This window comes from Leptinotarsa decemlineata, unplaced genomic scaffold, assembly GCF_025532065.1.
Source record: "Leptinotarsa decemlineata unplaced genomic scaffold, Ldec_3_MD MMD2_tig00001019_RagTag_RagTag, whole genome shotgun sequence".
NCBI lineage: Eukaryota > Metazoa > Arthropoda > Insecta > Coleoptera > Chrysomelidae > Leptinotarsa > Leptinotarsa decemlineata.
The window spans coordinates 6,055,070-6,067,906 of NW_027412557.1; the positions used below are offsets into that span (position 1 = coordinate 6,055,070).

Consider the following 12,837-nt stretch of genomic DNA (forward strand, 5'->3'; position numbering starts at 1 on the left):
ACAACACCAAACTATTGTTTTCAACAGCTCGACACGTATTTCAATCACGAAGTGACACATGTCGAGGTGTTAAAAATAACGATTTGGTGTTGTAAACTCCTTCAATCTTTAATATTCCTCTTGAAGATGATCACTTGTTGATTGAAACACATGTAAAACTTCAGTAATAGTCATTACTACACCAAAGGTTCCAAACAGTGCATTACAAGTTCGAAACTACGGCTTTGAAAAATGTTTACTTCAATCTCAAAATTTTGACTTTCATCTAGTAATTTTAATATTACAACTTCTATTTGGAAATTTCGAGATTAAAGTCGAAATTTCGAGTTTCAAAGTCGTAGTTTTTAAGAAACAAATAATAACAATATGTTGCCCGTCTCCTCTTCCGTATCCCAGCAACCAACAGTGTATTAACATTTTACGTTTCTCCAATGTGAACAATTATCTGAGAAACAATGTTGTCATTTTCGCTAGTATTATCGCTGTCATGTTTTATCACGCACCCCAAGTGATGAAAAACTATCCGAGAAATAAGTGGCACTGCGTTCAGATTGAAAATAGCGAGGACTCTGTGAAAAATATCACATGCGGCGTTTTTTAGGCGGCGACATTGTAAAGTTATATCATGCAGTAAATATTAGGTACCCCTGTTTTTTGCTTAAAAAACTTTCGACACTTTTCAACATTTTATCATTACTGAGACAGTTGTATTGAGGTTTCATTACTGAAACCAACACATTTTCGATAAATGATCATTTATTGAAAATTTAATATTTCAGAAATTCAGCGAATCCGTATACTGAAACATTTTCCATATTTCAGGAGAAAAACCTCACGTATGTATGGTGTGCGGCAAAGGATTCAGTACATCATCGTCCTTGAACACACACCGGAGGATCCACAGCGGAGAAAAACCACACCAATGTCCTGTTTGCCTGAAACGGTTCACGGCTTCTTCTAACCTCTACTATCATCGCATGACGCACATCAAGGTAGGCCGGGATTTGAATTTTCACACGATAAAAATGTTTTGATTGTGGTAAGAATAGACAATCAAATCCGGTTATTATGGGAGTTCTGAATTTTTGTTACATACGAACAAACAACTATAAGTGCCTTTGACAGTAACCGTCAATGGATTTGACAAAACTGAAACCCAGTAATATATGAAAACCTATATAGATATCTATAATTCAATCGTAGTTAGAACCACCTGTACCATATTGAATGATGCTATATATTTCATTCTATTGAAAACATTTTTGGACAAAAATAAGTATGATATCGTTCGTGAAAGGTTCTCAATCGAATATTAGAGGAAAGGAAATCAATTTGATCTATTGGAGTCTTAATTTCTGAGCGACATTCCAAGCGGTTTTTCTCGGAGATACTTCAATAAAAAATAATGTGATAACAGCAATTTCATAGTATTACTTTTTTGAAACAATGGAAATTTCTGACAATTTTCTGCTGTTTATGAACCTGATATTCAGTAAATTTCCCATTTTGATCTTTCGCATCAAAATTCCTGAATGAGCATTCTAGTCCTCTAAATTTCAGGAAATGAATTTGGACAACAATTATCCTCATAGAAATGTATTCCATGATGAACTAATGTTAGCTGCAAAACACTGAAGTGAAGACGAAGAGAGTATATATGAATATTTAATACTCTTGCTAACGGAATATTACGTATTGCAAACTTTCGTTTGAGTAATTTTTCATATTGTGAACGATGAAAATTTTCAGGAAGATACATAGAAAAGTATATTACGGGAGGAAAGTATGGCATTCTCGTCCGCGAAATTTTGACAAAATCATGGGCGAGGATGGCCTACTTTTCACCCGTGGTACGTATGCTATTTTTTTTCTCACTGCGGGATGGAATGTTTGATCCTTTCGTTGATTTAGCGTTTTTCAATCATAAATTAAAAATATAACTGTCGTCAGGTATTTCAAGTTGCATTAGACAGTTTGATTAACAATTCGTCGCTAGGTTATCGAAAGGAAAAGTAAGTTATGAGCATGCGCGTTGGTGTTATCTAACCGGGAGACAACGAGGCACTTTTGTACTGCATAAAGGAGAAGAAAAGCGAACTTTCTATCCCGCAGTGAGAAAAAAACTATTATTTCCGACACAAGAAATAATCTTGTACCTAGAGAGTAATAAATACTTCAGTAACGATGTCATATTGACATTAGGACAGTTATAAGGAATGATATTGACAAAGACATGTAATCCAGCTTCAAGAACATCACAAGAACGTCATAATGGTAAGGTTAGGTTTTCATATGTAATGTATGTATGATCTGCGAACTACACGACGGCTTCCATGGGAGTTTCATTCACCTTCACCTGACGTCATCCGTCACTCTGGAGACGGATGATTCACGCTCTTGGTTCGTTTGCTCGATCACTTCATATTTATATGAACTGTAATATAACTGTAAAATCATGAAAAACCATCATGAGAGATATCTCTTAACTAAAGTTAGTTTGACTTCTAAGGAAATGTAAGGAAAACTACAGAAAGTTGTCACTAAGTTCAATGTTTACATTTATTCTCTGTACTTAATAAGATTCAATTTCAAAATGCCGAATAGAAACAATGTAGATGACCAATGTATCCAAAATATCGGAAGAGGTCTCAATCACTTTAAATATATATTGTATATATGCAAATGTGACTCCAAACCGCGACTCAACTAACCACTAACGATGCAATTACGATAAAATCTGATGCATTTTCAATGTTTTCTAACTGCGTATATGCATTTTAAATTCCTCCAGGTTTTCCCATGTTTCATAATAAATCTTTTGTCCGAGATAACGCACTGTTACACCACTCTTAATTACTTATTTGATGTACCATGTGAAACATTGATTATATGGGGCAGTAGTGAGCCCTGTAACGCTCCTTGAAATCCGTGTGAAAACTTCTTCAAGAAGTCATGCTTGGCCTGGCTGAGACCTTATTGTTCACCACATGTCATCGACGGGTAACCTTGTGGTACCCCTTTACCTTTGACTTTGGTGTTTACTTCGATACGGTCGAGTTAGCGGGATGTTCTTTATTGAAATAGTCACGTCTTTGTGTGGTTTTTGGTACGGTTACACTTGTTCCACTGAAGGTGAAAGAAAAAGAAGCGAGAATATGGTTATGCTTTTATTTGTTATTCATTATTCATTCCATTTAATGGATGTAGGTTACCGAGTGATTTGCCATAAACTGAAGATTATTCGGTTCTTCGGAAAGCTTGAAAAACGACAGATTTGCATTGATATTCAGACGTATTGGTTGAAAAAAGTAAGATGATTATATTTATAGAGATCATTATTGGAATTTCTGTTGTTTGATTGAACATTAAGAACCAAGATTCAATAGATTCTCATTGAAAGTATGTACATCACCCTATGATGGAAGTCGTTCAATAGAAGTACAGAACAGACTACAAATTTGTATTCGTGTCGAAGTGTGGTAATATTATAAGTACTGAACCATAATTCTGCTGTTTAACCATAGTTTTGAAAGATGCAACTGAAAATATTTTGAATATTGACAAAAAGATGACGAAAGGCATTCCACAATACGTAAGAGTAGCAAAATTGTGTTCATTATAATGTTTGAAATGACTTTCCAATTATATCATTATATGTGACCGATTTTTAAAACATTGAAATTGATATAGTAAGCTATCTACGCAAGATAGTCATCGCAGACTTTTCTATAGATTTATAAAAGAAAAACAATAGAACAAGGGATGCCTAATGGAGAAGAACTAATTGAACAATCCCAAATGTGACAAGGAATATAACCTCGTATGGATATACAAAACTAGCACTAACGCCAGAACTGGAACACCTTTTCTACGCGCGTTTCACCAACCAAGTTAGCGTATCTGTATCCCTGCCTACGGTGAGTGTAGGTCCACGTCACTTATGCCACATGCGACTCATTGTACACCCTCCCGAGGAGTTGTCCTCCTAGATCATCGTCCATCCTGTCCTTTCCAGAGGTGGATAGCTCACTTACCACACACTCTCTTATCGATGATAACTCCGGACCCTCGAATAGGATATGCCTGCCAGTTTCATCTTTCTGTTCACAAATCCTGCATAGAGCTGTGTCCACTAGCTCCATATTATGGATGTGTTTCCTTAGTTGACAGTGGCCAGTCAGAAAATCTACTGTTAACTGTAGGTTTTTCCTGATCATTGCCAGATATTTCTTCGGCTCCAGCTTCCCAGGGTCGCCCAGAGTGATCCTGGCAAGATTGCATCCTTTGATTCCATTCCATCTCTTTAGGGATTGAGCATGGGTGTGACGTTTGCCTAGTTCCGCATTTGTCGAAATCATCAGGCTGAAGGTATCACTGGGTCCTAAAATTTTTAGTCCAGTCGCTTGCTTGACTGAAGAGTCGGCAATGCTATTACCTCTACTCATGTTGTGCCCTTTAACCCACCTCAGGGTTATTATCTACCGAGGCTTTGGCTAAATCTTGGTGGCAGTCTAGCACTAGTCTTGAGGTAACACGTTGTCTGTTCAAGGCTAATAAGGCTCATCTACAATCAGTACAGATTGTTATTTTTTGCCAGAAATTCCTTTCCTGGTTATTTGTTATTCCCATTCCCCACTCAATCCTCAGGCTGCAAGTATATCATAATGGAATTCAAAAATTAGGGAACGTTTCCAATCTATTTGTAGGAGTGAATTGTTACACTGAATCTTCTCTATTTATTTTCTGAGCATGTTACTCAACTTTAAAAAGATTAATTCTCCAGCTTATGATTCGTTCATTCGAATAAAACTGATAAATACGCTCCTACGTATTCTCTACCTTCATTTTTATTTCATTAAAATCTTCATCACCTTACCTCAGTCCACACACAAAAAATCCTAAATCTTAATGTGAACCCATTTCTTTACAGTTTGACGTCTGTATCCGTTGACCTATTTGCTTTCATTGATGCTACCTGCTCGTCACTATGACAAATCTGATTTTCTTAATTCCTATAAAGATTGCCATCTGATTAGTACTAATTCACCCTTTTCAACAACAGAACAACGAGTTAACCCATAATGCGGCTCGAGACGTTTTTGGCTTTCCATATGTTCCCGGTGGGACGGTAAAAAATCGAAATTATTGTAATTATGACATAACACATGGTGAATGACGGTTGATTGGGCGCGATCCCGAAGATGCACCTGTTACTTAGCTAAGAAGGGATATTTAACCGAATGTTTGATAAGAATCTGCTTTGTGGCTTATGTTTTGTTAGGACTGCTGGCTTGTTGGCGTTTCGATTCGCCATTTGGCATAGTAATTGATTGAAATGGAGATAAACAAATTCAAAATAGGAATTGAGGTATTGCAGGTGCTAGGAAATGGCAGGTAGACTTATACTGGAATAACTTCCTTCCCTTTGTATAAAGATAAAACCGTGTAATAAATTTCAACCCACTATTTACTTACGTTCTATAATAGAGGTGGTATTAATTATATTCAAAACCAAAACAAAATTTCGATGAAAAATACTATGGCGAGCCAATCATCAAATAATGAAATTAATTCTCGGAGATATTAGGTCCAAATAACTTTATTTCATTTTGTTCAGTAATCGAACATTATTGTACCTGATATCGTAACGAGTTGCCTAGCAACACTTGTTGTTATTGAAAGCAATGACGTTTCAGTTTACTTTCGACCAGTTCTCACTCAAAAACACAAAACTAAAAATTTCACTAAACATCTGTATAAAATGTACATATCGACAGCAACAAAGATTATAATAATAACCATATATATACTTATTATAAAACGAACTGTCATAATTCAACTTCAAGTACCTACAGTGTGCCCTCGTCTCTAATATTTATTACGGCAAAACATCCACGGTTGTACATATACTCAACTACTTTTCAACCAACCCTATAAATGAAGAATATTAGGTAAATATAAAATAGGCTCCTATTTTCTATATACTCTGCTGTATAACAATTGATAATTTTCATTTTTTTGAACCTCATATTTATGGATATCTATTATCAATATTAAGGTCTTTTCATCCATGAAATATTACAAAGACAGAATGAAATAAAATATTATACGATACATCGGTTTGTATTCCAGATCGTATTGTAATGCCCCTCCCCCCCCCCCACCGCCCTCATTACATAAAATGCCTACTATTGTCAATACTCCTCTGAAATACCAGAGTATGTTTTTTCATCATCAAAAACTGAATTGAATGTTTCGCTCAATTTCTTTTGGAAAGTTTTATAGCTCAGTTATTGTATACAGTGTATTTCAACTTGTCATGCCCTTATCTTCTATCGAACTACTTGTCATAGATCATTTTGAAAGGAATTTGAATACATATCTGCATAATGTAATTAAGATTTATTTTGGCGTTTTGTGAGTGTTAATTGAGTCGTATTTTTGTTCTCATTACCTGAAATGTCATTATATGAAATTCTCTGAATATTTTACATTCCGTTTCATATATACTTTGGTATACGTGATTTTCGAAGAAATGTCTTGGCATATTATTACCAAACACTTCTACAGTCACTGCATGTCAGTCACTGCATGACACATTCATTTAGAAATTGGTTGGTGTAAATCATCAAGAGATTTAGAATGCGTGATAAACATTTTGGATTATAGTTGTTATATGCTGTAATTTGTTTTTTCTCGCTTTGGATATATAAGTTTTTGAAAAGTCATATCTCCAAAGTGAGATATAACATAGATGTCCTCGTAACAAAAATCTAATGAAGAAAAGAGATCTTGTAGGTTTGCCTATACGTAATATTATTTTTTGACAAAATTCCCTTTTCAAGGCAAGAATTTTCATAATATAAAAACAACTCGAAGTATGTATAGAGTCGTTTTCAATTGGAATACTAAACAATAACAGGTATATGTGTTTATGAATACATTGCTTCTCAAATAATAAAAAAAAATTCTCACCTATAATTCCTCAAAGTTATAACTAACACCCAAAGACACTGCTTATTCTATGTGCCCCTAATTTAACCGCACTCACCGAAAGAGTATGAATTACTCGTATTTGGATCTGTTATCTGTTAAAATTTGTTTTCCCGTTACCCAGCTGTCACCCCCTACGAACTACAACCCTCAAAAGCCAAAACTTGAGCGAGCCGAGGATTAATGAGGTCTTATCTTTCAACGTGCGATTCCTAGCACGGATACTTACTAATTTCATAACTCTATTATCTTAATGATTACCTGCCCGTACCACTTTGGAATTTTCCAAGAACTATTTATGTTTCGTACAATGAGTTATGATATTTTCCGCTCATCAAACGTATTTTGGAACTTGTGACTTTTTGAAGCGAAATTGTTTTGAAATAAATTTTTATCTATCTATCTGGAATAAACAATATACAAGTCTGAACCATGAAATTTCTCAGCCACTTAATTTGTATTCAAAGCCCCACGAGAATCCTTAACAAGAACCTTTATATTTTGTCGACACACAACTTCTGGATGATTCCAGATAGGTTATGGATCATAAATAATCTATAGTACCACCTGATTTATCACCATGAACGTTTTTATCAACTAGGTCAATTGTCTTGCAGACTTAGGCAGAATTGTAGATTCTAAAATGTTAAAAAATGCAAGACAACCATTATTTATTATTTTTTCTTTATTATCACTCATACATCTATATGAGAAACAGCAAGTTTCATTCAGGAGATATTGTATAATTTACCATTTCACAGAAGGTAATTTTATTGAGTTATTACAACTTGAACTCCATGAATCGTATATACATGTCATGCCCTGGATTAAAACTTTGGAGCTATCAATTTCGAAAAGGTACGGATTACGTGGATTATTTACACAAATTTTTAATAGAATTGGATTTTGATGTGAGATGAATGATGAATGTTTCAAAAGAATCATACTCAGGCCTCATCTGATTTTTGTTAACGCATCTCAAGCGAGTGAGACTATATTACTATATATTCTCTATGGCTGAAACGTGAATGAAAATAAATATTTTCAGTTGGAAAATGATCGATCACGAAATATTATAATTTATTCCATATTTCTGGTATGCTACACATATTTTCACTAGACCGTGTTTCTTCTTGTCTTCATCAGAAACTGTGATATTTTTTCTAAATAAATTGTCAAATCAATAATGAGGGCGATTTTGGTGAATATTGCAAGATATACTTGCGGAAAGAACGATATGATTGTAGAGTGAGTAGTCATAGAAATACACAAACATCAGAAATCAGTGGGCCATAATCACTTCACATTTGGAAGTTCTCACGAAATTGTAACAGTTATAAAATTCTCGAGAATGAGTCGTTTGAAAAATTACTTTTGCAAGATTTGTTTCATTTTACGAGTTATTTTGAAGATTAAAAGATGACACTAGAGCGCAAAAAAATTGCATCTTGATAGCGACTTCATAGGGAGAGTTATCATGATTACCTCCAACTCACAGTTGTTGGAAACACTAATATTTCAGCCGAATAGCAATTTGAAAGAGTCTCGTATTCGATCAGGAATGCAATATCCTGAGGTCTTGTATTATGTTCATAATTATTCTACAGCTTACTATTTCCTTTGAGGTGACTTCATTCATTCTAGTAATGGAATGCAAAAGATACTCGGGTTTCACCTCTGAACACGACTGTTCCTAAGTTACACGACTTTTTCTCATTCTTCTGTCTGTCCATCGCGCGTCAATCCCCTCGTATGTAATCTGTTCGAATCGAGTAAGCGGTACTTCTTGCGAGTGTCAGTCATGCCGTCACTTGTCACTCCTACAAACAGTTAAAACACGACAAATGCCCCGCCGACTTTTCTTCTTCCTTCTCTGATGAGGACGCCAGGACTTATAAGGCACTATGGAACGAGGTGATGTTACTGATGTTGTCCGACACTATTTAGCTTGTTTATTGGTTGGCTAGCTATGGCTATTTGGAGTGTCTGATAAGAGAGTGGAAAACACATCTGATGTTTTATGGATATATGAGGTGCATGGATCCTATTAACTACTTTTATGAATGGATAGAACATAATATTATAGGCATTGTGTTTGTTAACTCTATGAGAAACCTGGTAACTCGATTTGATCATCCCACAACTGATCATTATTGAAAATTATGTTTTCTGAACACTCTCAATTAAATCATACGTTCAGCCACATAACGAAAATATTGGATAGGGAAGATAAGAGATGTGAGGATAGTTCACAACATTAACTATCGAGATATCGTTGCCAATTTAGGCCATCGAAAGTAACTTCAAGCAGTTTGGCTGACCAAAATTCGATTGGACGAGAAAACAATGTATTGCGATTCATTCTTATTGAGTTTCAAATCATTGGTTGCGAACCATAAGTGTGACGCATTCAAATAAATTACGAATAGAAAAGGCCCCAACACGAGCCCTGAATCACACCAAAGTTAATATTTCTGTTTCTCGGCAATATATATCAGAAGTGAACTGATAACCTTATCCCCAATTCTAAAAAAAAACAATTTTTCCCAAAGTGAGCCAAAAGAAATGCAGTCGATTGCTTAACTGAGGTCGTACAGAGCTAGTGAAGTACGACCTCAGTAGTTAAAAGTAAGGTTTTATTTTGTAAGTGACTTCTCTTGTCAGTTGACTATTTTTATGTTATCGCATTTGCTGTGAAGTGGTCGTGTCAGGTGACGCTGAATCACCTGGTTACCAACAAACAATATTGTTTACAGCTCACGCGTTTTGTTTAAAGTCACATTAAAAATTGTTGCTGGTGTTCAACGTCTTGCATAATGAAGAAAAATAGTGAGGAATTGTGTGTTCCTGACGATACTGAAGAGCTTGCAAGAAGAGCTTCAATTGAATTGCTACCAAAAAAATCATCTCAGTAGTACGCCATCGCATATTCTAATTTTCTTATTTGGTGTAGACTTGAAAACGTCGAAGGAAATTTCAGCGAAACCGTTTTCTTATGCTTTCTAGAAGGGAAATCAAAAATATGGAACTCGTCAACTCTGTGGAGCAAGTTTTCAATGATGAAGTCAAGGAATATACAGGTCACTGTTTCAGAAAGTCTTCTGCAAAAAATCGTGTTGAAAATACTTTTAACCCTAGTGTTAAAAATATTTTTAATTCGCTAACTTTGTAAACATCATCTTTCAATACTCTTGACAACCATTAAAAATGTCACTTTTATTGATAGTTGTACAAAAAGATTTTTCACTAATCTTTTCTATAAAATATACAAACAAGTGTAAATTCAAGACTTGCAAATGAGCGATTAACATTTCAATAGTTTTTCATTGACTTTTTTTGGGTTTTCAACTTATACGATATGAAAAATATAAAAAAAATCATATGGAAAAATGTTCTATTTATCAGTAGAGGCGTGTTTTGATATCTATCAAAGACGTTTTGAAAATATAACGAACCAATGAAAAACTGCAACATTCATTAGATTTTTTGAAGACGGAGGCAGATATAAGCCTCCGAAATATAAATATAATGATCATTATAAAATCATAATCATCAAATAAGACAAGTTACTAATGAATAAAACATATTTCTTTGAGAAGAATACTTTGACTTTACGCTCAGTAACTTATTGCAATAAGTTACTGGGATGAACTGAAAATTCTGCCCTTTCTACACCTGCATAAAGTTCTCTATTACAATTTTAATATTTTTCAGATTGTATAAAGTAAAACAACGAAAAAGGTAGATAAAAAAACTCTGATTTCCTTCACAAAAAAACCAGTTGCTCATTATTTTAAATGTATATGGATGAGTATTTCAAGAACTTGAATTTTCATCAACGGATTTGTTAACGGATGATCTTGAAAATTTCATTCAATTTCTCAAAAAATCAGCTTTCACCAAAGAAAAGAGTTTCAAGCCGGCACCAGACCTTGTTCGACGTACACTGAATATGATTTTCTTCAGTAAACTTAAAACTTTTTTATTTGAATCTGAAATTTTACACAGCAGAAATTAGTTTTAAGTACCACTCGAATAATTGAATGCCACAGTGCCACAGTGGCATTGGCAGTTTCAGTTCGCCAAAACAGTAAATTGGCTTTATGGCTTTCTTCTGATTAATGACGCCGGTGAAAGAATACGAGAAAATCGTTAAAATCAAGAAAGGAGGGTGAAGATAATGTGGGAACTGAAGGTACCCGACTCTCCCGGTACCATCTGCTCACACGCAAGAATAAGACATCCGGTTCCTATATCGCCTAGAACGATCAATATGCTTTAGTGTCTGAGATAATGAAATTTGAAATCAACAGGAACTTCTTTGGCTGAAGAAATGGTAAAATCATTTTTGGGAAGGACTTGACACAAAATTTCTGTTCAAGTCAAAATTATATTTCAAAAATACTTTTCGAAACCAACGTTTCGATAAGCTAGTTAGCGTCATCAGATTTATTGTATAGAAAATGTATATTTTTTTCTGAAATGGATCAAAACTCACAAGGCATTTCAGGGCATGTTCGAAATTGACGATTTTCGTTGTATTCATTATTAACTGATATTCATATATTGTTTCTTAATCACATAGTTGTAGATTTGCGATTTCAATGATGAAGGTATAGGATGTCATATTGATAGAGTATAAAAAATTTTGTTTAAATTTTTCCACCAAAAAAATGTTTTCATCATAAATGAAAATAATGACAAACTGATAAAAAAAGTTGATGATAAATCCAGAATTTACAAATTCACTGATATCATGAATCGTGAGAAAAAATATATTTCAACAGTAACGTCGCCGTACTAAAGAAACTCGAAATAGCATACGACAGTACCGAATAAATGACCTGTAAAGCACAGAAATTTAAAATCCGAGATATGCCGAGAGAACAAGGTTATATGTCTAGAATAGCATAATGAAGAAAAGAGAATTGCATCTTTCTATGTTTTCTACCACTTTTATTTGTAACTAACGTTATTGCAGGACATTTTCAAACTTATACATTGAAGTTTAATGCATACGTTTGAAAATGTCCTTATAGGACAAACATTTGTGGACTGTTCAGGACTGTTCTCTTACTTGGGAGAAATTAAACTTTTCTGAAGTTTTGTAACAACTCAGAATTTCAAAGTATAGGATCTCCAAGTTATGCATATTGGGAAACCCCAACCTTCTTCTGGTTCTTTTCCTTTTTTTATTACCTCTCCCTTTCTTTTCTCTCATTTTTATTTTTTTAATTTCAATTCATTTTTTTACTATTATTTTTTTCTATCTTCCCGGCCAAAAATTCACAACTTTTTCCCAAGTCTAAAAAGCAGGGGAGATGCTCCCCCCACATCCCCATGGCGACGGCCATGTGTGGATTATGTGTATTTTGGGATTGAACTAGTGGTAGATGTAAATATTGGTGTGTATGTTGCAAAAATGTGCAAACTTGTAACTGTAACCGATAACAAAGGTGAACATTGTCTGAAAACATAGGAATGGTTTGACACTTAAATTCAATAACTTCAACATACTTTTATATAAAATTATAGAAGGAATACATTTTGAAAATCTTCTTGTACGTTTTCAACTAGGAGGAGATCAGTGTGAGAATTAAGTATCAGAAAAAGCCTACCGGGTACAATTTCTTTAGAAAATTAGGTCACTGGGGAAATAAATCCAAAAACCAAAAATCTGTAAAATTTTTTCGTAAAAGAAAAAGAATAACAAGTTTGCTTTTACTTCAACTATTGAATATGACTCGTAGCTCCAAGAGAATTTTGGATATCATCAAAAAAGCATCCCACAGTATATGGCATCAACGAAGTACAGCAGCCAGTAGTAAAATATCTCGTTTGGTA

The 12,837-nt window shown here is 34.4% G+C and overlaps 1 protein-coding gene across 2 annotated transcripts in view; it reads left to right on the forward strand.

Annotated features, from left to right (window-relative positions):
- The window catches only part of LOC111503294 (uncharacterized), a 578,705-nt gene that overhangs the window by 129,119 nt on the left and 436,749 nt on the right, over positions 1-12,837 (forward strand). For both annotated transcript variants that reach the window (XM_074175409.1, XM_023157565.2), the window contains exon 4: positions 823-992. In XM_074175409.1, the coding sequence (XP_074031510.1) occupies positions 823-992 (170 nt within the window). The remainder of the gene's footprint in view (positions 1-822; positions 993-12,837) is intronic.